Here is a 27399-nt window from a genome sequence, read left to right on the forward strand (position 1 = left end):
AAAAAGGTTATTCTGCTGAAATCAGATATTTCCTCTTTGGCTTTGGTTTGAAGGTCTGCTTCAGGAGATGGTTGTGATGACATGTATAACTTTGGCTTTGTCTCTGTTCCTCCTGCCCACCCCTCAAAAAATCTAGATCTAAGAACAAAGTGGCTTATATATATCACAGCATCTTTCAGAATTCTTTTCATCTGTCTGCTGGTGGGAGATTGCTCCTTGAGAATAATGTGTAAGGTTTTGTGTTCAATATTAACGGAATCTGATTTAGGTGGAGTGTACTGCAAACATTATTTTGATTAATGTGAATTCAGGAATAAAACGGTCCAAAATCTGTCTTATAGTGGAACCTAAATATGATAATATGATAACAAAACTATCCAAATTCTTATTATGCTTCTGTTTGTTCTGAGATCCAGAAGTCTTTGGTGGTTAGCGTATCAGGATTTTACCTAGCCTCTTGCAGTTTCCTCCAGGATTTTTTTTTTTCCCTCAGTGACAGCAGTCTTCAATCGTACTTCTGGTCGTTTGTTGTGTTTGGGTTTTTTTGAGGAAAATACAAACTTCATATACTTAAGTCTGCTTTTTGTGTTTAGTAATTTTAATGCATGTGATAACGTTCTGCTCTGAGTGACTGCAAGGGGCTGCTGTCTCCAATGAGATGAGAATTACTTAAATCTAGGAATTTTCTCTACAGGGGATCTGGATTCAAGTTTTTCGTTCAAATAGGTAAGCTTATAACAAAGGAAATTCCATATTTATTTTTTTTTTCTCCTCTAGCTAAGCTCTTAAGTCCAGTCTTTAAAGGAAACAAGAGCCTCAGGCCGAGCATTTTTAGTCTCTGTTTTGAGATAAGCAGGATGTTTGCGGTACTGTGAGGGCTATCGGTACAAAGGTGTGTCCAGTTTTAGCCAGTACAATTTCTTTTCTTCTGACAAAAGCTTTTTCTTCCCCATGTTTTAATATTTAGAATATCTGTATTCAGGATATGACCTGTTATTTTGAAGTATAACTGCAGGAAGTGTGTCCAGTAGGTTAATTATGCCAGTCATTGGCTGCAAGAATATACCGTTGCTTCCAAGATAAAACTAGGTTGAAGTACCACTGAAGAAGCTAAAAATTGAATTTTGTGTGTACTAGATTGTTCAAAGAAAAATTTCAGGAAAGTATGCACACATTTTCCTGTCTTCAGTCTGTAAACTTTGTGTTTACATAAATAGCAAAATTAAAGGTATTGTTTGTTATTTTTGCTATTGCTTTACTTAATGTCAATATTTAATTACTTTTAGTTATCTATCAGCAGATAGTGTATGGATAGATGGAGATACCTGTCTATTTAGATACGAATACCAGAATATAGTGTTAAAATCAACAGCAAAAGGAAGACGGGGATAAGTGTGGACCCACTGCTAAATGGAGCAGGGTTCCTGGTGACAAAGGAAATAGAGAAGGTGGAGGTACTCTAAAGCCACCTTTGCCTTTCCTTCCTCTGTCTTTACTGTTCAGGCCAGGTTTCCGGAATCCCAGGACCTTGAGACCAGAGGGGAGGTCTGGAGCACAGACAACTTAGCCATGGTGAAGAAGGATCAGGTTAGGAACACTTAAACAAACTGAACATAAAGAGGTTCCATGGGGACTGATGAGTTGCACCCACAAGTGCTGAGGGAGCTGGCTGATGTCATTGTGAGGCCACTCTCAGTTATCTTTGAAAGGTCCTGGTGATCAGAAGAGGTTCCTGAAGACTGTGAGAAAGCAAATGTCACTCGCATTTTCAGGAACGGCAAGCAGGGAGATCTGGGGATTAGGACAAGAGACAACAGTCACAAGCTGAAACACGTGAAATTCAGTCTAAACACAAGAAAACACTGTGAAGGTGGTCAGACACTGGATCGAGTTGCCCTAGGAGGTTGTGAAGTCTCCGTCTGTGGAGATATTCAAAACCCAACTGGACACAGTCTTGTGCAACCTACTCTAGCTGACCCTGCTTGAGCAGGGAGTTTGAACCAGATGATCACATGAGGTCCCTTCCAGCCTAAATGATTGTGTGATTCCATGAGAGCTGTGGACTGCACTTTCTATTTGATGAAGTAAGAGACAATCATCGAGCATTTACAGGATGAGTGAAAGAAGTTATGATGTAGAATTTAAGTGCCAGAGGTTTTAGGGTAATAAGTAACTTAATAATTGTTTGTTTGTTTACTAAATTGCAAAAAGTACAAGTACATAAATTTTCTTCATAGATTAACTCAGTGTTGAAAGTCCTAAAAGATAGTGCTGTAGAAAGGCAGGAGTTGTTGGGTTTTATGTATGATTGTGTGCCATAAAACAGCTGAGAGCATGAAATACTGTGAAGTGTTAATCCAAACTTAAGCACGTAGAGGTTCTTGTTAATGCTTTATGTGTATTTTTAAATAGCACTATGGAAAAGTGATAACATTGCATACTGTATTTCATTAAATCAGCTACTGTAACTAAATAGCTGTATACTTCTTGAAACAGTATTTCATAATTATTTAGAAGTATTTTATTCAAACTATCAACTGTGTAGAAAAATGTATAGCCAGCAGCCTTCTCTGCTGTTTCAGCACCTTTTCTTAAAACTCTTTCTTTCTTTATGTATAAATGATCAGTGTAATGTGTAATGTCTCTTGTCTGTTAACTAGAGTTGTGTGCTTAAACGTGAGCACCATTATATTGAGCCTTATGTTTGTTGTAATTAAAAATGTCATTTTAAGTGGTCTATTTTTGTGGAATTCTTGCAGTAGTGGACTGTACTGACAAGTTGTGCTGTTTAACTCCTTATAAATTGCAGATATGCATCTATTTATTTTTTACTTTTGGCTAGATAATAATATAATTTATTACTGTAGATTTAGCTGATGTTTGCCTTTATTCAGCAGCAGTACATGCTGAATGCCAGTAAAATGAATTTATAATGTCAAGGAAGAAAACTACTGTAAGTTGATGCAAGCGAATGTTTGCGATCAGCACGTATCTGCCTTGTGTTTGTTTCATTAAGCTCCTACAAGCCACCCAATTATATAACTCAAATAAATGAAAATTACTTCAAAATCCTACTTATTTTGTTAAAACTCTGATGAATTTAAATCAGTTGAGATGGGTATTTAGGACTTCTGTGAATAAAAGTTGCCCTAAATGAGAAAGTTTAGTGGATACTTCAGGAAGTTAACTAGTTATATTTTGTTCTGTAGGTACGATGAGGTACGTTCCTCATCACGTCAATGAGGATTAGAGTAGATAGGAAAGACTTTAAAGTTTTACTTAAAGGTGCTGCTGTGGGCATGGCAGTCTTGGGTGCTTTTGACTAACATAAACCAAGTCCTTTTTGGCCTAAATTGAATAAAATTTGATCATGAAATAGTATAAATCTCTTTTATGGTAGAATGTCACACAAGGAACAAACAAACAAACAAAAAAAAAAATCAGTAAAATGTTTGCTGTACAGCTTGCTCTGACTGAGGTGACCTGAGTGTCTTGATCTCAGTTTAAGAAGACTACTCCTAAACACATTGGCAAAGCTGGATACACGGACGTCACCAAGCCTTTGAACTTGCAGACACAGTAATGCAGGGAGGTACTTTGGCTTGCAGCTAACCTCTGGTGAAGGAGCAAGCTTTTGCTTCCGGACATGAGCGAATAAATTGCAGAATTGCTTTGTGACATCAGCAACTACGTCTTGATGAAAGGAGGCGTCTAGTTAAGCCAACTGAAGAGCTGATAAACTCTTTGTGTAGAGGAGAGGAGAAAGAATGTAGAGGAGGGTTGGAAATTCAAAGACAAAGGCAAATTCAGAGAACTGAAAAGACAAAGCTGTGAAAACTGTCCCGTATTTCAGAGCCAAACAAGAAGAAAAGCCATGTAGGAAAGAGCTCCATGTGTTGCTGGTTGAATAGCTGCCTTCAAAAAGGATTGCGGTTGAGCCAAGGGTCCACAGGATGCATGTGCAGACATATGGACCGACAAAGAAACCTTTATGCCAAAAGTCATGGAGCCAAAGGAAGCCAAGAAGTCAAAATGAGAATTGCTAAAGGTTGAGTGGAAGTTTTCATTTTCTTTACTCCAGTATGTTTAAAACTAAATAGATTTTTTTTTTCTTTTTTTTTTTTTTCACTTACCAAAGAAGGATGTTTTTGGGGGGAGTAGAAGGTGATCCAGACAGTTCTGGAAGTGTTGAAGTAAAATTAGTGGCAAAGATGTAACAAATCTTGAAGAGATTCGTTACTGACGTAGGCGGCCATGGAAAATAAGAGGCAATATATGCGTTTACTAAAGGAAGGCCGCAGCAGAGAATAAATAATTTGACTTCCCCCCCATACCAACATGGCTACTTTAAAACGACAGAAACACAGTAGGCCTAATCTGGTCAATAACTACTAAAACACTTTCCATCTTTAGAAAATTACTGGTTAAACTGGAGAAGGTGGAGATTTGTTGTGAATGGCAAATGGAGATGATTAGTCTGGAAGGTGGTTAGTAATGGGATTTCTCAGAAATCTGTCTTGGAACTAATGTTAATATTTTTATTTCTGAAAGATGCATGTGTTACAAAATTTAGTGATACTACTGCAAAAGAAAGGTTAAGGTGTCATATATGAGGAAATAAATGACTGACTCCTACTGATAAGTGGTATGAAAGTGCCAGGTACTTCTGCTAACAAGCTAACGAATATTTTGGGGAATAAAAAAACTTGGGAAGTATATTTTAATCACCAAAGTGGAATCCTCTGCAAGTGGAGCATGTAGTTCTGCAACAGCTGCAGGGAAGAGCTGATGGGTTGATCAGGGAAACAACATAAAAGCCTGAAAGAGTGGGTTTTGTTTGCATGAAAAATAGAAGATGGAACAGCAGACAAGACTATTATCTTAACATGATCTTTCTCCTCAAAGTGAATGTGTTTAAGTGGGGCAAGTATAAATTGAGTTTGGAGATTACATGAACATTCCTAAATCTCCAGAAGATGAACTTCTGCCACAGCCTTGCAGCTGGAATAGGGACAGCAGTAAGGTTTGTTTTGGGTTTTTTTGTTTGTTTGGTGGGGTTTTTTTTTGGGGGTGGGGGGGGTTGTGGTGGTGGCAGTTTTGGTTTTGTGGTGGGTGGTGTTAGGTTTTTTTTGTTGTTGTTGTTTTGGATGAAGTTGGATCAATTTCTGCAAGGCGTTACTGCTTAGCTGCAAAACCATTAACTACCTGATGACCTGATAAATGCTTACAATTTTGTGTTTGGATATTTATGGTGACTTTTACGGCATTGTGAGTGTACTTTTGAAGACATCAAGAAATCCCACTTTAAGGTAGGAGGGTAGTCTGTAACCAAGAAAAATGAATTTGGACGAATGTTATGAACAACATAGATAAAACCTTTCAGTTTTTGATGTAAATATGTCACATCATTACTGGTATTGGTATCAATGAGCAAGCTAGTATTAAATATTGGTTTTCATCTTCATATATTGGGAAAGAACTCATCACTTGTAATTTGTTAAAAAGCGTATAATGCATTATTACCAAAGGTGGGAGTTGGAAATGAGGGACTTTCTCTGCACTCCTATCAGTTACTCCGTTGCGATGGAAGTTCCTTGGAGGATCGGTTTGGCAACAACAGTGAGATGCGGTTGCCAACAAAGGACGGCACAGAATCCTTTTTATGAGATTTTTATCACATGGTGTACTTGGAAACCGGTAATTTAGATGATCAGGTGTAGAGTTACACAGCTTTGGCAGAGATTTTATAGGTGCCAATTTTGAGTGTCCTGTCCACATCCTTTCTTCACTTGCTATGGTAGGGTACAGATGTTCATGGCCAAGAAGATGTTCAAAACTGGAATAGCTACAAGCTAGTATTGAGATACCTGGACTAATTTTAAATGGACTGGTTAAGGTCGAAATAGCAAGTCTTGCCCGAGGTCTCTGCTGGGGGGGAAATGCTGGGAATGCTGGGAATAATGCTGGGAAACCAGCATTATACAGCCATCCCTTCTGTCACTGGTGTGGCAGTACCCACAGCTGTGTTATTGTCTGCTAATTCTGTGGGATGTCAGAGCTTCTGACGAGAAACTTTTTAACGGCTCGCTCTCGGGTGAGGAGTCAGATGAATCGTGAATGTAGACGAGATTCTGGGTCATCATTTTGTAGCAAGTTTGCAGCAAAGGACACGCGGAGTTTTGGCAAAAGTAGAAAAGAACATCCCGTCCCTCTGTAGTGTACTTAGCAGGGAAGCTGAATGTAACAGCAGTCAGTGTAAGCCATCAAAGGGTTTATCTTGCCATTAGGAGCCCATTATTTTTAAGTGTTAGGAAAACTGACTTTCTTCTTTTTGCAAAAGGTTGAGAGGAGATCTTGCGAAGGTTTGTAATTCCAGGGGCAAGTAGGAGAAGACTTGAGAAGACTAACTGACCTCATATCAAATACGGGAATAATTTGCCAAGAATTATATGTCGTTTATTTTTTATCTGGTTTATTTTTATTTTTTTTTTTTACATTTTGGAGAGTTTGTAATGTGGAAACCTCTGGCAGCCTTTTTCAGATATTATCTGATTTAGTATACTTTAATTACTCTGCTAGATATGATATGAATAAAGAAGGGACATTTTTAGGGGAAAAACGCTTGTGGGAATTAAAATCCGGAAAGGATGAGGAAGGAGCTTGCTTTAGTCTCAGGAAACGCTACATGCTTTCGCTGCTGTCTCTCACAAGAAAAAGCTGCTGAGACTTCTATTTTGACACTTTTTTTTCTTTTTAGACAAAACATGATTTCTCCAATCGAAAAGACAACCATCGTGTTTTGACTGCACCATTGATTGTGTGAAGGATTTGTTATATCAATGCTGCTGGAATAATTTGGGGGACCTTGGGAAATCACTTAATGGAATTTGGTCCATGTGTGCGTAGTCTGACTTTTTTTGCTAGAGTAATTGAAGATGCTGCTTAATAAACTTTTTATAAAGATTCCCAGTTGGTTGCTGCATTTCAGAGGGTTGTGTGTGAGCACAGAAGTAATACATCTTGTAATTGTCTTTTTTTCCTCCCCACCTCACTTAAATATTTTCCCTGGGGAAGAATCTAATGTACTATAATGCTAGTACCTTTTACAAAGTGACCCTACTCATTATGATTTGTTCTCTGAAGCTCCCTTGACAACGTATAAATGCACTGAGAATACTTAAGCTTCCTCTCCATCACTCTTTCAAAAATCTATTTGAAAACCAGTGTTTCATACTGCTATTACTGTTCAGAGTTCCCTACGGCTGACTCGGTGTTCAGTGTCACAACACACATGCAACAGATAAGTTTTATTAGCTAAACAATTAATATCTGTGTATTTTCATGAAAATTACATACAATGTGCTTATATCAAGCACTATAGTGAAGATTTCAAATATATTTATGGTTTGTGACATACAAATGTTGAACATTTTCTGAGGTTGGAGTTGCCTTTACTAGCTCTGTTGTAACACTAGCTATTTTCATCTCATCCTCTCAAATCGCTTGGAAAGGTTTATTATGGTTTTTCTATCTTTTTGTGCCTTGGTAAATAGATGCAGTATTTGGGTTTATGGTGCGTCCAGAGGCAAGAAAGCATTATCCCAGTGCAGAAAAGAATAGAGTTTTAGCGGGAAGTTGAGTCCCCACTGACTGCGGGGGTGAAGGATTTTCCTGGAAAAAGGGTTTCTTGGAAACAGAACAAAACCAACCGAGCTCTGTGCATATTCCTGCTCCTTAAAAATATATTTTCATAAAGCTGTTGAATTAGTTGTATTTTGTAGGATTTAATGAATAGTGATACTAAAGCTTATGGCTTTTGTGTGTTCTGATTTTGACACTTCAATCTGAAATAAACTTTTGGAATTTTTAGTGAAAATTTGTATTTAGGAGTTTTGAGAAGCTGATAATAGCAGTGACTGCTTTTAAAATGACTGTGCCTATGTCCTTTTAAACTACTTTTGGAAAAATATACTTCAATCTGAATTTCCCTTCACCTTCTGTAGATTGAAACAAGAACAAATGTATGTACGTGATGAGTTTGGCAAAATTCTGGAACGAGAAAGGATTTCTTCAAATGAACATTTGACTCGAGCCATTCTTCGAGAGAGAGCTGCAACAGAAGAGGAGCGTCAGAAGGCACAGCGTTTTGTAAGTTCAGAAACTTTTATAGAAGGCTCAGATTTTTCAAGCGACCATATCTTCAGCCTTGTTTCAAACTATTGGTTCAAGAGGAAAGCAGATTTCTTCTTGTTATTTGTTTTTTCTTTATTACTAGTTAATAGTATGTAATTTTATTTTATTTCTTTTTTTTGGTCAAATATCTATGTCTTAAGAATAGCTGATTAGAAGGAGCCTAACTTTTCTGAAGGATGCAAATACATGTCGTCTTATGTGTGCAGATAATATTAAATGTCTTTTTTTTCAGAGAGTGGAAGAGTAATACAATAGTCTAGGTCTAGTTACTAAATTTGGTTATTTTATGTTAAGAAGTTACAGAATACAAGGGAACATTTCTAGAAATTAATTACTTCATATTCAAAGGAAGTCCATAATATTTCTGGGCTAGAAATCTGGCTAACAATAAGAATTAAAAAAGTATCTTTTTTTAAGTCTCTTATGTGCTAGAAAACAACAATAAAAAAATCTAACTTTTGATGATTGTCTCAAATCTTGGAACCAGCTTAGTGAAAAATTCCATATCAAAGAATCATATTTCATTAGAGCTGATGTATAAAAACTTCCTGACAAGGAAGTTGTAAAATATGGGTGGCTATTTTCCTCTGAAAACTAACACTGAATACTTCAGTTCATTTCAAATGTCTGGCAGATTTATAAGTTCTTATATATAGTAGTTGCTTGCTATATTGAGTCTGTATTGACTCCTCTTCGTAACAATCATCATTATTTCTCTGAGTTATGAATACTTTTTTTTTTTTTATAACTTGAGTATAAATAGTAAAGAAGTTGGTATTTTCAAGAAAAAAAGTTTAAAATGCTTATGTGAACATTGCTATGAAAATAAATTACTTTTGTCGGCAACTATCTAAATATTTGGCCCTTTGTATCTGAAATCAAATCAAAGCTTTCTTAAGGTTTATTTGTTTCTAACATAGTAAACCAGTCACTTCAATAAGCAACAGCTTTATGCCGTGTAAGTAAATATCTATTGCCCATGTTATTTTTCCAAATTGCAGTTTAAAACCAAACAAATTTAACCTAAGTACACCTGAGCATTAGTATCTTTTGCAGACATTTCCCAGTGCTTTTTCACCTCTATGGTAATGTTATTATTGAAGAATGATTACGGTATGGTAAACAAATGTTTAATATTTTGTCATTTTAAAATATGGGAACAAAGGAAAATGGAGAGGAATAATGACCAAGGTACAGCCTTAGTCTTATGCCTTTAAACCCTTGGATTCTTAGTATTGTGCGAGAGAGATAAGGGTTTTGTGGCCTCAACCTAATGAGAAGCTGAAGATTTATAATGGGGAATATTATTTGCATAATTACCAGGGGGTTTACGTGTCTCACTTACTACTGTAGTTAGCACTGTGCTTTTGAGAAGCACATGATGCCTTTCTCATCAGCCAAATGCTTGAGAGATTTCTTATTACGGATATCAAACTGGTTTATTTAGCCATTATGTCAATTTTATTGTTAATTTTTACTTACTCTGGAATATTTAAGTTAGTACTGACTACGTGAAGCAATTGAGAATTGCTGTTAACTAATTTTGAACCTTATCAGCCTGGGGAGTGGTGTTTCAAGGTGTATGGTGTCGCTGCGTGTTGATTTGGAAGAAGAACATACAAATGGTGCTAATGAAATGAAGGAAGCACCTTAAAATCCTACAGGATGTCCCCTCACGTGGAGGACAGTATGAATTGCTGCCTTTCCGTGGTGACAGCATCCCGGCGTGGCATTTTAGAGCTGACTACCAATAACATGCTTTTGTGGAAGCATAGGCATGTCAGGGCAAAGATTTTGCACATCAGAAGAGAACCAAGGTATCTGAGCTCTCCTAGTGAGTTATGTATCCTGGCACAATCATCTCGGTTTTGATCATCTTACGGTTTCAATCTGTGAAATTTTAGAGGTTCTTTGGTGAAAATTGCTATGCACATTTGCTATTGCTGCTGCGAATTCATCATTCTTTGAAGTGTACTGTAAGATAATGAAGTAGCAAGTAGGCTTTGTGTATTTGTTTCCTTAAAATGGTCTAAACATTAAAACATTGAGTAATTCTCACCTTCCTTGCAAGTCCTTCTATAAATTGCCTCCTTTATTTTCCTGTAGCTGGTCAGTTTTTATTGCCTTGATTTCGTTGCTTATGCTAGCTGTTTATTTGTTTCATGAACCCAAGCTGAATTTATAAAATCCGTAGCACGGGAGGATATATCTATGTGTACCGTTTGTCAGGCAGAATGAGTAAACTGCTACGGTAGATTTGTATTTTATGTAGCCCGGATTTGATCTGCCAGATTCTTTTTTTGAGAAAAAAGAGTGTTTCTGAAATGTCAGTAACATTATCTACAAATTAATTCCTTTGCTGCTGCTAAGTTGTTTAAATAGTGCAAAGGAAAAGAAATTATGGTAGAAAGGAAGAATTTTATTTTTTCTTTATAAAGGCTGCTAATTCAGTTTTAATAAATAGACATAAAATTGTTAGATTGAAATATTTGCCATTCTTAAACAATTTTAATGCCAGCTGCTGCTTGTAGTTTCAGAAAGAAGAAATTTTTAAATGTTAACACCCCAAAAGTTAGCATAAACTCTTCATACAAATGAAAAAAATGGATAAAATGAAGCTAAACCAAACAGCTAAATAAGGAAAAGCTTTGCAGTTAACAAGAACTACAGGAAGATGTTGTTTGTCTCTTAAGTGAAAGTACTCCACTTCTCAAAAAAAGAAACCTAAAAGAAGTTGGCAGCGGTTGGACAGCAAGGCAAGGTAAAGAAGGAGGACATCCTTAAAAAAAAAACCAACTGAAATAATTTCAAAATGAGCAGAATGAGGAGGGTTGTGACATTTGTTAGGCTAAATGTTAAAACCCAACCCTGCCAAAAAACAAGTATGACAAAAAGGATTTTAAAGAATAATGAACAAAAGGTATAAAAGCTAACATGCGCACACCTGCTCACCGTGGAACGAGGATCCTACCAAAGACTGTAGATCCAGGAACAGATTGGGGAGTATGAGCAGCGCATGGAATAGAGGAGGCCATAGCGGCAAAAGACCCGAGTTAATTTTTTTCACGTCTCTTCAGGATGGAGGAACTTTTGAAAGTTCATATGTCAAAACTTTTTTTTGCAGAGGTCTCCTCAAACAAGGTCTCAGATCTGAAATTTTGGTAGAAAACATTAAGGAAAATCAACAGTTTTACCTATAACAGCTCTTCAAGCCTGGATGGTATTCATAAAAGCTCTGAAAGAAATTTGGAGATGATAGATGAGCTAATGATAGCTGAACTACTTATGTGCTGTGTAAGCTGTTAGGGAAAGCTCCCTCAGTATAAGTGGACTGGACAGTGGCTGATGGGATGTCACTTCTTCAGAAACAATTTTTGGGGAGATCCAGAGGTTTACAAACCAGTAATTTTGACGTTTGTACCAACCAAGGTAGAAATTACAGTTTAGAGTGGAATTTCCAGACCCTGACCAAAGCCCTAGAAATCTCTTGTGGAGTCAGTGTGAGGATTTGTTCAACTGTTGATGCTTAATTTAGCAGAAATAAATCCAACTGCTGTTGATTCCTGTAGTAATGCCTTCAGATGTCATTGACTTTGGGGAGTATTTCAGACATAGCCTAACTTTCCTTATCCCACAGCATTTAGTGGGATAGTCTTTAAAATGCGATGCCAGTGGGACTCGGTGTGCTGAAGAACTGGTGAGGTCTTGCATCTCCTCTGGCTTCTCACCCATCTGTGGCTGTGTGATCCTGCTGTCTCCATTGCAGTAGGGCTGATACTTGATGCTGAAATGAGCTGACTTGGGAGAAGTTCATTAGTTCATTCTTGTTTTCTTTTTGTTTTCTTTTTTTTTTTTTTTTTTCCTCCTGTCTGGAAAATGATGTGAACTAACTTATTTTGAAGGGTCAGGTGTACGTCAGTGTTAGGTGTAAGGGATGCTTTGCTGATGAAGAATTTCTTTACCTCTTTTTCTATCCACTTTCATCTGCAGTGCAGTTCACCTCCTTTTCTGTATCGTCAGTGCAGATGATGTGGACCGAAGCAAATGCATTACAAATCCGTCCTGGAGGCCTTATTCAAATGCAGATATGCCCACAATCTGCTTTATAGCTTGACTACAAAAATGGCTGAATTAAGGAAATTGCAAACTCTCTATTGAGGTCAAGTTGTTGAGGGAAGAAAATGAAACTTCTTGAACTGCCCTTGCCACCAAAGAGAGTGGTTTTGTCCCTTTAGTTTTACCTACAGTCAGTTTTGAGACATGATATTTGCAAAGTGTCTCTCAGTGTTTTCACCAAAGTACTGTGCTTAAAGTCGCACGTGAGACCTACCTGTAGCAGTGCAGCTGATAAAAATTTCTTTCTTCCATACTCTTAGCAAGTATATGATATTTTTTTCTGCCTATCCTTCTTGAAGGAGGACTTAATTTATTATGAAGTTTTTTATTTCAGTCTAACCATAAAGAATTTCAGTACTGGTGTGGTCCACTTTAGCAAAGACTGGACCGGTGTAGGTGAAGGTCTCAAGCTTCTGACTGCTCCAAGGATACTTGTATTACGTGTTACTCACACAGGCAGCAGACCTATCCTCCTTTGCAGTATTTATTGCTGGACATCTTTACTGTGCATCTAAAAGTTGTGGATAGTTGAGTTGGGCATAGTCTTGTTGAGTGGCTTTAAATGTGGTAGCTTTGCCATAAATAGCTTATTGACGTTCCATCACTTGAGTCATTATGTGAGTCAGGGTGAGACGCAGAGAATATGGAGTAAAAAAATCAATAGTTATCCAAAGTGCAGAGGACCTGTTGTATTTCCATCTCCTTATAATGACCTGGAGTTTGCTGTTAACATATTTGCTTCACTGTCTGGACTGAAACGAGCTGTCATTAAGATCCTATATGTTAGAAAATGGTTTTATTGAGCTGCCAATGACATTAAAGTCTCATTTCCCTTTGAAGAGGCACAGAAATACTGTTCTATTCATGTGCTGTAACTGTAACATTAAAATTTGATTATTGGTATCATTAGAAATCTGTATCCGTACTAATACAATTATATATATTTCCCCATGTATTGTTCCAAGCTTTCATTGAAGTACCTGTTAGAGAACGAAAACTGTTGTTGCTGAGGTATTTTTCTGTTTTGAAAATTATTTTCTACACAAGAAGGTCCATTAATAAATTCTGTGTTCAAAAAATCAATTTGGTAGAAGTATCCTTATATTAAAAAGCACTTTTTGCACCTTAGGTGAATGTGGTAATCAGTTTGTTTATTTTTTTTTTTCCCTAGCAAAATCATATTTGAGATGTATAATTCTTCTTTTACTTTTCTGAGCACTGAAATCAATAGACAAAATACATTCCTTGATATATCAGAGCTGAAGCATGTTGAGTTATGTTAGGAGTGAATTTGACCTATTGTCATAATTGAATACACATTGTTAAAATGGAGTGTTTCACTCCTCCGTGTCTGAACTGTTTAGGAGTTGTCCCTATCATCCTTGGGTGGCTGGTCCAAGTCACCACGTACGTGTGCTATGCAATGACCTTTGCTTTAGTGTTGCATTTATTTTTCCTGTCTTCAATTCATTAGCTTTGTCAAGAGGAGGTCTCCTGTTTTCCATAAGCAGATTATATTCTGACCCTTCCTGCTCTTTCCAAACAGTCCGGTGCTAACCATATTTTAAGGATGACTTCACTAGAAAATACCAGGGGGAAGAATTACTAAATGAGTTAAGGCATTAGTTCTCAAGAGAAAAGAAGTCTGTTTACAAACCTGCAGTATTTATTACATACCTCATTTAGCTCATTCATCATTTTAATAGAAAAATGAATCTTTTTAGATGATTCTGAAATAATTTGAGGTAAACTACATAGCCTGAGGCAAAACATGATTGCTTACTGTAGGGAGGGCCAAGCTGTTTCTGAAAAGTACAGTATGATTGGTAACTATAATTTACAATTTATGGTAGTAAAAATATTGAAAGGCTCATATTTGAAAATTAGACTTAAAGTCTGGAAACCACGTGGTAGAAAATTAAATCTAGCGATAATTGTATTGTCTCTTGTTCTTCAGTTTTATAATTTAGAAAGTAGATATTTCTCTTGAAATCTCCTTGAAAGTAGAGATTTTTGGAGATGTAAGATTTCAGGTTTATGTACATGTTGTGGGTTTTTTTTTTGCCATGCACTGTTGTTACCGCTATGCAGAAAAAGCAGTTTTGTTCCAGCAAATAGACTTTTTGCATTAGTACTCTTGTGATATGGGTGAAAGTCATTGGTTTGGTTTTCTTTTCTCCTGTTGTAGGAGAGAGGGTAAAAGACAAAAGCGGAGGAAGCAGTTATTTTTGATTATTGGAGATGTGATCTATATTCTTTTGTTTTGAGGGAGAGGGGTTTGGTTGTTTTTGTAGAGAAGGAAGTGGAATACAATGAAGAAGTCATTTACATTTTGAAAATAGTGAACTCCATTGCAGTGTATGTGCTCACCTTTCTTTGAATAAACGTAATGTCATGGATATGGCTTACGTCTCTCCTGGCACACATTTCTTCTCTCGCTGACTCTCTCTCCCTCTCTTTCTGGCATTTCTACTGCAGCGGTGTTTGGGATAGGAATCTGGCTTTCCGTCTTTTCTGGGATGTTAAATAGATGATGTGAAACTACTGCATGAAAAAAAAAAGTGTTTCTATGCAAATAGAGATTAATAATACTTTTTTATAGCAATGCAAGAATTGGGACTTCTACTAAATATTTGCAAATCATGAATGGTTTTCTTATCTGGACAAATATATGTGCCTTGAAGAAATGGTAAAGACCCACTTGCATGTCTAAAATTACTTCATTAATAAAGAGCGGAGAATTTTTTCTGCCCTTGATATAGTTAACAGTAAAAATAATTTAAAATAGCCTGCGGGTGATAATACTCTTCATGCTGTAGGTTGTAATCCCAGTACGATCTCTGTCATATGAACTGTTAAGCAAATGTTTTATTTCATCCCTGAAACTGCCATTAGGTGCCTGTGAACTAGAATAAGAAGTTGCTTACCTGTGTTTCTCTTCTGTCCCTTTACAATGTCCATCCTGACATTTAAAATATTTGTTTGAATGGAACAATACAAATAATTTTCTCCTTCCTTCAGTTTTTCACTTGGCAACATGTTACAGATGTATATATATTTTTTGAAATTGTGTATGTAATGGTTAATTGTGGTTTTTTTTCCTGTGTGTCAAAGTTTGACAGAGAGGAAAACTACTGTAAAAAAAGAAAATTTTGAAGGCAAAGAAGGTACATAGAGTGAGCATTTATTATCTTTAAAATTTCTTTTTGAATAGTGAGAGGAAAGTGTTTTGATAGTCAAACAGCATTTAAAATCGTGCTTTTTTTTTTTTTTTAATTCTTAAATAGCAAACCCCAAGATATTTGACAGAAGCAAAATTAATCACTGTGTTATCTCAGCATCCAGATGAAGATCTAGTGCTTTACAAAGCCTGCTGCTCCATCAATTTGTTCTTTTGGTTGAATTCAAATTGAGTTCATTTTTATAGATTCACTGCATAATACTCTCCTCTCTCCTCCCTCATTCATTAACCAATTTGTTCTTGCTACTCCCTTTTTATTGAATGGCTCACAAAATTGCCATGCTATCTTTTCAAATGAATATCATCATTCCTTGTCATGCATGGGCAAAAAGTAAGCATATTAATCCTTTCTACGTATACCTTCTCTTTTCCAGAGAGAAGTCCCATTTCTACCCTCAAGATATCATGAAAAGAATGTTTTAAATAACGTTCTCTTGAAGCTTTGAGCACAATGCTTGTGTACAAATATTCCTATCCAGACTCCTTTTGATTACTTCTGGGCTTTTGGAGCCTGTACACCCTGCCAGTTGTATGACACCACAAAAGCCAAATCAAAGAGTTGTCAAGACTTGTCCTTGTATGTGACATGGTCTAAATACGTGCAATGGATTAAAATATGTTCATTCGACGGAAGTCTTGAAACATAATACAGTCTCCTCCATTTCAACAAAACAATTTGCTAGGTCTTGAGACTCTCATTCTGACTTTCATTTAATATTTGTTTACTCTCAGGTTAGGTTGATTTTGACTAGGCAAATATTCCCTCATTTCTACTTTAGAGTACTCTAGTTTGGGGTTGAATTAGAAGGCTTAGGAGAAGAAAGGTTGTTTGGGGGACAGAGGGGACTGAAATTAAGACAAATTTGTTTTACTAATGACCTCCTGAATAATTAACGAAAATCCTTATTTCATGATAACTGTAACTTATCTGAGGACTCTTCACTGTATAACGTGGGTATTTTGTTTAGGAACACCAACTGAAAGAAGGGGACCGAGCCATTGAAAAAGGACAGTTCGGAAAGGATCTAGCTACCTATAAATATTTTAAAAAGTCACTATTTATTAAAAAGTCACTGTATTGATTAGTGGTCCTGATGTTGCTGTTTTATGATATTCACTCTGTGTACTGTTGTAGTATTTGCTATAATCAGGACTCTGCCTATTCTGTTGCCAGCAAGTTCTGAGACAAGGGCCCTTCCTTTTGAAGTATCAAGCTGAAAAAAAAGTGAGGATTTGTTGTAAGTAGCAATAAGATGACAAAGTGGTACGTATAGTGTTCCTTATGGCTTAATTTGATAGTTTTGTTTTGTAGACATCCCTTTTCTTTTTGTGTAACTACCTGTAATTTTGTAGATCTCCCCTTTTACTGAGAGCAGTTGAGAATCTGGATACTGAATTTTGTTGACAGAGCCTGTTTAGGAGTGAGTGCAATACGTGCTTCTTACATCTCGGAAATCCTGGAATAATGAAAAATTTCTTTCCTCTGGGAAATATGTTGTCTCTCTGTTTTCCAGAAAGTTTTGTGGTGACAGTATTTCTTGGGAATGGGAGGAGGAGGAGAGGAAGAAATCTTGAATTTCCTCGTAACTAAGCAGGTGAATAGACTGTCCGGCACCAACTTTTATATTCACAACTATGCCCAACATTGGGTTTTAAACTTGAACGTAATGAAGTGTGAGGCACTGGTAGGTAAATAGTTAATTACATGTACATTGCCTCATTTAGGAGGAGCTGACTCTCCTGACAGTCTTGAGGAACTCGGAGCTTAGTGGTGGATGTCCATTTTCATGTTTGTTCCACTCCTTCAAGCTCTTTTGTATTCAGGAGTTCCATTGCCACCTGATTTTACATCTCTTTCTCATTTAGAAAATGGGACCTTCCAACCTTAGTACCACCAAGGCAATGTTAACAAAATGTTTTTCCTGAGGCATTTCTGAAAGTTTAAGTCTGGTGCTGTGTTTATATGAGGGAGAGAGAAAATACACTTTAGGAAAGCTCTGTTAAATAGCTTCAAACAAATAAAAAAGCACTCAGACTTTAATGTTGGTAAGGCCAAAGCGAGTGGCAAGACCATCTACATTATCAGTATTTGCAACGATGATGTCATATTCTGCTTTAACCAAAACACAAACTTAAGTGATGCCCGAGACATATTTATTGGTTTTGTTTTTTAATACTTTTTCTGCTCTTTGTGCACTTTGACATATTATTTATTTATTAGTATAAAATTGGACGACTTGTGTTTCTGCTATGAGTTATTGAAACAGTGAAACTTCAGTGTCTCCACAGGAGAAGTAAATGATGACTCTGAAATACTGTTGCATGCCTTTTTTTCTGCAGTTCAAATGCAGTTTATAAGATTGAAAAGTTTTGTTGCCTCTCCTTGTCCGTCAATTCTCAGTCTTAGTTACCACTTTTGGTTAGCAAAGAGCCCACAACAGCTAATGGTTAGCGTAACAGTTGTCATCAGGAAGAAATGATTTAACCTTCACCAAAGAGAACAGTTCTTATGAATTTCTGTATCAGAAGTCAGAGTGAAATGTGATCAAAAAGTGCCATCGAATACAGTTACTATTGGTGTTCTCATAATCATTGCCATAGATCTACTTACATAATGTTACAAAATATGCTGCATGGTTTAAGGTACTTGAAGGAATAAAAAAAAATTCTCAGGTTTTGATGTAACTTTGAGTGTCCATGTCTTCTCATATCGGAGTCCCACTAGACATGTGGAATATGTTGAGATGCTTAAGTGTTGTAGCAATAGATGCCAATGTATCTAAAGGAGATCTATACAAATCCAATTAAAAAGGATATTTCAGACAGAGGGTGAGGAAAGAAAATGGAATGTCATGGTTAATTCTATGTGGTGTGATTTTTGGTTTTTTTTGATACAGATGATAAGAAATTTTTCAGTCATATCATGTATTGCTTGTATGATATATTCTGTGGTAGACATGCCAGTATGTGCATGGAAGAAAAACTGGTCTGCCTCCTTTTTTTAAAGGAGGGAAGAGTTTAAAGTGTAAAGGTTAATAAATTGGGAATGTTAATATACCATTTTATTTCGGTAATAAAAATTATTCTCTTGATAGTACGATCCTCTGAAGGCTGAGGACTGTTTAATTTCACTGTTCCCAATAGCACAGTCTGTCATCTCTGTCCTGCAAAGTGCAGTGGAGTATGTAGTTGGAAATTCAGTCTCCTTCCAAGAAATGTAGCGATGATAGCCTTTGTGTGTACAGTTGTATGTGTGTGTGCTAGTCTTTCCTTCTGTGAGGTTGTGTATTTGGGGAATCTGACACACAGGTGGCTATGTTACTCGTAATAAGAAAAAAATCACACTTTCATTTATACAAGCGATATAGAGAATTGAAGCCAAGCCATTTTCTTTTCAGGATGTACCTTCCACCTCAAAATATGCTGATTTCAACATGTAGCCTACAAAACTTTTTTTAATTTATAATGAATTTTGAAAGCAGAAACTGGTTTCAGCTGTCAAGTTTGCTGTTTAAAAAATTTCATAGGAAGGATATGGGATAAGTTTGTCAACATTCATTTTTGGGAAGCCATGGCAAAAGAAGATGGTAATATTTGCTTGTGACATTACTTCTTGGTTGATGTGGCTGATAATTATAATTTAGTTCTGAGCTTGGAAGATCCACCAGTCTGTTAGCATGATAAGATACTGCATTGTCTTTTTTGTAGATGGTTGAATTCAAATCACGTTTGTAAATAAATAAATAAAAAAAAATTCATTACTTCTCATTTTCCTAATTATCATGCAGATAAACAGTGGGGATCATGACATTAGGATAAGTAAGTGGCTTATGATTTTGCTTTGGAGAAAGAAACTCTTGCTGTTCCCCCCTTTTCCCCCCTTGGGCTATGCAGGAGTAATAAATGAGCAAGTCCAGAGTACTTTATGATAGTTAATGGTGCTGTGCCTGAGCCAACAGGCTTGTTTCTGCAGCAGCTGTCACAATTCATAGTCATTAGCATACCTTTAATGGTTGCATTTCAAAATAATTTCTACTAGGTTATTTAGCATACATAAAGGAAAAAAGCCATGACATTGAAAAAGGAGGTTTAGGTGTAGGTGAATGTTTTTGGCTGAGAGCAATGTTGGGAGTTTGTACGCCTGAAGGGTGTAAGAGTGAATTGAAAATTATTAAAGTAATTCTGGAGGTAAATACAGGTTGACTTTCAAAGTCCATTTGTGACCACGGGTCTGTATTTAAGCTTGTGAATAACCCAACAAGGAGCCTTCTGCCCTGTTTTGCTGGGTGGTTCTTGCATTTAGAGGCAGAAAGGCTGCTCTGAAATCTTCTCAGAGGGAAGAGAATTACTGTATGCAACACTGATAGCCAAGTCATTTCTAGCCTGTAAGGCAAGTGAAGGGCTCCCAAATATTCAAGTCGTGACAGCAGACTCTCAGCGATAGCTTAATGTACCTGCTATTTTGGTGCAATACTTCTGTAGAATATCTGTCAGATTTTCTTTTAATGCTTCTGAAGGTAGGCAAGAGGATGTTGGAAGGATAATGAGTGGGTGTTATTTCTGCCTTAGTAATGGGGCATCTTCTAAGAAGTACGCAGATAAGTAGGTCAGATGGATCTTTGTTTTACATTATAGTAACTCATGTAATATTGTAATTTTCCGTCTCACTTTTATCTGCCCGTTTGAAGCATGAGAGAAAAAAACGCTATAGTTATTTTGTCTGAAAGTAATGATGTTGGAAGAAGATACTGAACTTGAGAAAATAATTCTTTGAACGCTCTACCTGCAAGTGAGCTGTTGTACAGCAGAAAAATAGCGCCTGTTGTTTTCTCTTGCGGTTTGGTATGTCTTAAAAGTTCATTTTACATTTTTGCATGAACAGATTTGGCCTTAAGGAACAGAAGGGGATATTAAGGCAAGCTTTCATTTATTTTAAACAGATTTTTCTTGCTAGCCTACATTGTTTTCCAGTGCTACCAGTTTTATTCCTATATTCCTGTTTGTTTTGGAGGCTCATGGAAAAAATAAGCTGTCCTTTCTGGAAGAGTGACTTTATCTTCCGACAGTAGACCAGTAGAAAACTGGTGGTCAAGTTCCATCAAGTATAAATGCAATTAAGTAGTTTGTAGCAAGAAAAGAAGATGACCACATAATTGCTGTGAGTCAGTACAGCAGGAGTGTGTGTTTGCCTTAAAGTGAAAGTGAGGTCACAACCCTTGAAGGATCTTTAAAATCTGTCAATGGTTTGACATCCTTATTTTGTTGATTTTTTTTATTTTTTTTTTTTTTAACTGATGGTCAGTCCTGGTGTATCAGGAGAGCAGATCCATGTAGCCTTGAGAAGTAAGAGATATTTTAGTGGAAGATGAGCATGAAGTATCCTGATAAGACTGGAATCTGTGGCGATACAGACTGGTAGTGTGCTGATGCTGATCAATGCTTCCATTAATGATTTCTTGGACAAAACAGACTCTGAAAAAAACTTCAGTGCCTTTTATGAACAATGGCTATGAGTTGTTAGAGTACGTGTTATGAATTTCTGTCTTGCCATTATTGCACAGTTTGAAAATTTGCTTGTTGCGGCATGCTCAGCCATGTGTTAACTTTTGACTACTTCAGTTTTGCAGTACTAATGCACAGTATATTTTTGCATGCGTGACAGCACTTTTGGCCACCCCAACAAGTAAATCAGTCTGATAGGAGTAGTATGATTGCAAAATCTCCTAGAGGTAGATAGTGCTACTTTTGGAGAGAGGGGAAAAAAAAAAAATTACATAGGTATCATGAAAAATTAGGGTCTAGTGATTTTTAGTTGGATACCAAGGTCCGGTGAACTCATTTGGTTGTGTTGGTCTTGATTTCTGTACTCTAAACTTGCTTTGTAGAGATGTGATATGAAGCATTAACTTATCTGAAAGCACTATAAATTATTTTTTTATTCATTCAGTATTTCATTTGGGTTGGTGTGTTTCAGTTCAGAGGCCTGTAGCATCTGTTGGATGTGGAATACAATGCAAAAAAGCTGTGTATAATTGTCTATTCAGAGAGCGCTGACAGTCTGGTACCTGAAAAAGTGTAAAGGCGATAAATATGTTAGATTTAAAGACTGCGTAAACACCGAGTTTGGAGCTGAAGTTCAACAGATAAGAAATATCAGATAAAATAACTTCTGAAATAATGATTTTGCTACATTACTGTTGTTTTGATATAACTTACTTGACTGTGATTTTTCTCTATTTTAAAAACCAAATCTTCTTCCTTCTTCTCTTTATCTTTCCAAAGTCCCCTGAAATCATGTAAGGTTTTAGATATGGAGGAGAGTGATGTAACTATTATTCCATGTGAACTGCTGGAGACACCCAGGATGTTCACCATCTTGTGCTTTCTGTAAGCTTTACAAGTTGTTGTGAAAACAAAAAGTAGTCTTGACAGTTGGGAATTCTCAGTCAATCCGTATTGTATAGTGTCATATTTGGGTTTTACTTTTTTCTTCTTTTAAGTGTGGATATTTCCCAAATTCTGTTCTTAATTTTTTTTTCTGAGAGATCTGTTTCTATCTGAACTTTTCCCAATATCCCCCATTCTTTCTCAAATCTTCTGCTTCTTTCCACCTCTGCCAAGCTACCTCCTGCCTTTAGTCACGCCATTCTTCATTTATTTCCTTCTTTTTGTTTTCTTTTCCTTTTTCTCCTACTTTTAACTCTTTCTCTCTCCCTTTTGTTACTCCCTGCAAAAGAACCACCGAGTCCTTCTGTTCATATCTTCAGGACAAGCTATTGCTTCTTTTCTAGGATGCCTGATGCTAATTATCCTCTTCACTTTTGTTGCCTGATGCTACAGCGTCTTGGAGCTGGTGGAAGGAATAATTGGAGAAGGAATTGCCTAAAATCTCTGCCGTTCTGGGAGGATGCGTGTTCAGCAAAGCCTTGGAGGTTGCTGGGCTGTAGGAATTGGCCCGTGGGAGCTCTCAGCAATGGAGCGTGCATATGGCAGACAAAATGAATGCAGAATGTTATTGCCAGACTCTGACAAAAATTTATCGAATCTGATCTGTTTTGGTTTGTTGTTTTGTTTTTGTTTTTGTTTTTTTCCCCAGAGAGCTATGGATATAGCTAAGTTTAATTTGATTTGATTTTATTGGAGGTGGAAGGAGAACATGCTCTGAAATTAATGTGATGGGCACTGCTGTCCTGGCAGATACCACGTTCCTTGGAAACTACGTGAATGCTCAAACTTCTCAGCAGAGCAAAAAGAAATTTTATTTATTGTTAGTGGAGGGATTTCTCTCTTTTTTATGCGGATGAAATGAATTTGGCTTAGGCCCTCAGAAAAGTTGGAGATGAAGCGTGTAGCATCTTTAATTTTTTTCTTTCTCTTGCTTCTGACAGTCTGTAGCTTGAGGCTCTGTGGAGTAGAAAATGAATGGAAAGTAATTTTATTTTGTGGAGAGGATGACACAAGGCTTTTGTACAGATGGGGGAACAGTAAGTAGACAACTATTTCTTTTCCCGATGATTTTCAGTGCAAGTCTGATCAATAAATTGGAGGAAAAATACAGGGGTTCATTCACAATTATTCATAAAATAAGTTTTACTGTCAGCTCAGGTTTACTTTCAAGTGTGTGATGGTTAATTAGGCAGAGGATGAACAAATCTAAATAGAGGAATCTCCAGTCTGTGCTGCCTTAAAAACATAGTATTTAGCTTTTCTACTGTGTAGTGACCTTGCTGTAAGCTTTTATCCAAAATATAGCTGCGCAGACATTTGCAAGCAGAGGTACGTTTTCTCTGCCTACATTTTCAGCTAGTTACAAGTCTACTCAGCTGCGCCAGAACTTTTCACCCTAGGATCTCTCTATAATTGAAGAGAAATAGGTGCTTTGGGGATGTGGTTCTGACCTGGTTCAGATGTCAACTTTATAATGAAGTGGATTATCTTGTAGAGTGTCCATTTCTGTATATATGACTGTCTGGGCTCGAGGGGCTGTAGCTGAAATGTGGTTGTCTTACTGTGTAGACATCTTATTCAGTTAAGATGATTTGCACCCAAAAGATATAAATATTATAATGGTACTCACCTCCATGTTACGCAAATGAGTCATAATGAAAACTGTTCCCATGATGCATGTTTTGTTATGAGGGGTCTTCCTTGTCCTTAATTTTTTTCTTAGAAAACTTTGCCTAATGCAAACGTATACAGAGTTGGGGTTGTTCAGCCCAAAGAGAAGGCTCTGGGGAGACCTTACTGCAGCCTTTCAATGTATAAAGGGGGCTTATAAGAAAGAAAGAGACTTTTTACCAGGTCCCGTAGAGACAGGACAAGGGGAATTGGTTTTAAACTGAGAGGGAAGGTTTAGGTTAGACAGAAGGAAAAAATTTTATATGCTGAGGGTGATGAAGCAGTGGCAGAGGTTGCCCAGAGAAGCTGTGGATGCCTCATCCCTGGAAGTGTTCAAGGCCAGGTTGGATGGGGCTTTGAGCAACCTGGTCTGGTGGAAGGTGTCCCTGCCCATGGCAGAGGGGTTGCAACTAGAGGTGATCTTTAAGGTCCCTTGCAACCAAACCATTCTGTGATTCTGTATCAGAATACGTTTATTCTTTGTAATCATTTGTGAAGGATTGGTGGGAGTTAGTGGTTTTATACTGCCTTCCTTTTTTCTTTGTGATGTATACTGCATTCTCTAGTTCTGTGTTTTTAAGGTTTTAACTATTTGGTGTTAAAATCCCATGGGTTTTAACAATCACAAATTTCTGCTCATTCACACTTTCCCTGAAATTGGAGCATGTTCCACAAGATTATGGAGTGAGTGATTGTGGCCACAGGAGAAAATGAAAATTGATCTTAGTGCATCTTCCCACAACGGTGATTTTGATGTTACAGTGTCAGGCTGTATGCAGGCTTTTATACAAGGACTTCCCTAAATTTCTGGAGGAACTGACAACAGTCCTGTGATTTACTTGAATTTCGTGCAGTTCAACAGTGTATTCTCGCAGGATAGTATGATAACACTTTAAGAAAATAATAAATAGGTGGTATAAGTAATTCCTTTAAGTTAGAGTATATATAGAACATTTTTTAAAATTGTTGCATGTCATAATTGTAAATGAGTAGAGTACATTGCTGAGTGTAGAACTGACAACAAAAAAAATCAGAACTTGTACTACTAGTGAGAAGAAAAAAAGCTATTTTATACTCCATTAAACTGTTACACATCATAAATAATTTATGCTCAGCTTGCTCTGTTCTGTAGCAAAGATGATAAACTAGTCATTTTAGGAACATTTTAATGAATATAATAGTTTTCCTGACTTTCTCTGTAACAGAAACCCTGTTCCTCCAGTATTCCCCTGGTCATTATATGTATGTAACTGGGTTAAATCAAAAGAACACATTTAAAAGTGAGTCCTTGGGTCTTACCCTCTGAATTCAACAGGTATCTAGGAATGGATCGAAAATATATGTAGTCTTGTTTATTTTACTTACTATAGTGAGTTTACATTGGTTATTTCTGTCTTTAACAAAAGTGTGTAAGCATCTCATGTAATATTATGAGGTTATCTGTATTCCCAGACTGGAGTATTAATGATTTTTCCAGTTTATACTAAACTTTTAGCTAATGCGTATGTTTTCTCAGTCAAACTTAAAAGAGGTTTTTAGACTGAATGTTTTGTGTTTTTAAATATGTCCTTTGCTTTGTCAGTGAAAATTTCTTACTTTGTCATTAATTTAAAAAAACCCAAACAGAATAGCATTCTAAAAATTGAAATTGCTTAGAGATTAAAAAAAAAAAAATCATCCTTTGGATTACAGCATTTTTTAAAACATGGAATGTCAAAATTGGGTTTGACTCAGATTTTCAGATTTATAGGTAACTAGCTCTATATTCGGACATTTCCATTTATCTTGTATAGTGTTTGGTGCTTCTGAGCACATCACTTGTGTATTTTACTGAAATGTGCTACATGTTCTGAAAAATCTAAATAGCTGAAATTGTGCTTCACTTAATTATCTCATTTGCTTTTGATAATGAAAGTATGAAAGGTGGTATTCCGAACAGATAACAGTCTGTTCAGAGGAGTGATTCAGTAGGACAGTCTAGGGCTCATATTTCTCTTTCAGTAACACTACTGGATTTAAGCCTAAATCCAGAGAATGCTGTTAGTAGAAATTACAGTTCAGGTTCAAGTTTTGGTAATGTGCGCTCATCCTTAAAGTTATAATTGAAATACCGTAAACTTTTTCTTTATTTTTCTGCGATGAACTGAAATATTTTCAGAAAGAATCTTCTTTCTAACAGTTTTTCTTGTTTATACTCTTAGACAAAGTACAATGCCCAATAATTCACTGATACTACTGATAGAACAATTGATACGTCTGTTTAATACCATTTTAGTGTATTTACTGTTAAATTTAAAATGATGGCATAGATTTATTTTTTTTTTTTAGTGCGTATTCTTCAAAATGTTTTTGAATAGGATTAGTGGGTCTTAGTAATGTAGGTATCACCTTAAACTTGGTTTGCCATAAAAGAATAGTCAAGTAGTTTTGGTCTCTGAGAGAGAATGGGTGTGTAATTATCTCTTAAATTTCTTTTTTTATTACCTGCTCCCTTAAAACATTTTAAACTTTGCAGATTGGATAAAATATTGCAGAAAATAGTTTATGGAGAATTAAATTCATGGTACTCTGCCAGGAGATTACTTTGACTAGGAACTGTCCTCTGACAAATTAGTGATCGTTGCCTTTATGTAGTACATTGCAGAAACAGCAACCACCGTATTAAATCTTAATCAATAACAATGTTTCACTAATTACAGGAGCGAGTTTATATATTGGATAAATTGCTGTTTGTAAATGTTGTATTATATTAACTAAAACAGCTAATTACCAGCAGCAGAATAAACATAAGGTTTGCTAAAAGCTTCCATCCGTAGCTTGGAGCAGTTGCTGCTGCCTAATATTTCAGTCAATGTGGAAAATAAGGTAATGACATTATGAATACATTTATAATGCAGGACAATTTCTTCTAAAATGCATGTAAGTATTATTGCTTTACTATGAAATATGATTTATTTAATGCATTTCAGCCCCCATAATATTAAGATATAATTGAGATGGGGGAAAAAAATTGCATGCAGTCAGAGTCTGCATGAAAGTGAATCATGGTCTAAATTGCTTGTAATTTTAAAGGCACTTAGGGGAATCGTGAAATTTATATAATGCAGTCTTTGGTTTAAAAAATGTGAAGAAAACAATCGTCCAGTCTTTCAAGTTTTATTTGACTTCAGATATTTTTTTTGTATGCTAATGGAAGTCTGGCTCAGAATGAACAACCAGAAATGCTAAAATTTTGCACCCATATCGTGATTAAGAAATGGACCCAGATCTGTTGAGAGATGGATATTTACAGTGAATATTCAGTAAAATAGCAGACAATAATGGGTAATTTGGATAAAGCCGCTAATACAGCCGTATGAAAGGAATGAATGATAACACAATGATGCCGGTGATCCTAGGTGGGAATCATTTAAATGGTGCTGGGAATTCTGATGATTATTGCTTTCAAAAGACTGAAAATCACAGGTCTCGGCTTTATAGTTTAATTACCTGCTAAACAATTGCTAGTGATTTCACTAAATCACAAAGCTCCCAAACAAGTAACACCAGTAACTGCAGCTATGCCTGAGCAATTCCAGTTTTCTTGATAATGGCCACCAAACTGTGTTTAGCTTAACACAAACTGTCAGTTTGAAAGAAACTGGTAGTGTACATTCTCTTCAAGCATGTATTTGGTCCAAAGATGCGATACAGAATTTGTAGTAACCCATACTTCTGTGGCAAGATTCATT

The 27399-nt window shown here is 36.4% G+C and overlaps 1 protein-coding gene across 1 annotated transcript in view; it reads left to right on the forward strand.

Moving 5' to 3' along the window:
- The window catches only part of LOC104160013 (MICOS complex subunit MIC19-like), a gene marked incomplete at both ends in the record, with an annotated part of 94156 nt that overhangs the window by 41288 nt on the left and 25469 nt on the right, over positions 1-27399 (forward strand). Inside the window, one exon of the mRNA XM_009698064.1 lies at positions 8004-8148. Coding sequence (XP_009696366.1) covers positions 8004-8148 — 145 coding nt within the window. The remainder of the gene's footprint in view (positions 1-8003; positions 8149-27399) is intronic.

The sequence above is a fragment of the Cariama cristata genome, unplaced genomic scaffold (assembly GCF_000690535.1).
Source record: "Cariama cristata isolate BGI_N322 unplaced genomic scaffold, ASM69053v1 scaffold604, whole genome shotgun sequence".
Lineage (NCBI taxonomy): Eukaryota > Metazoa > Chordata > Aves > Cariamiformes > Cariamidae > Cariama > Cariama cristata.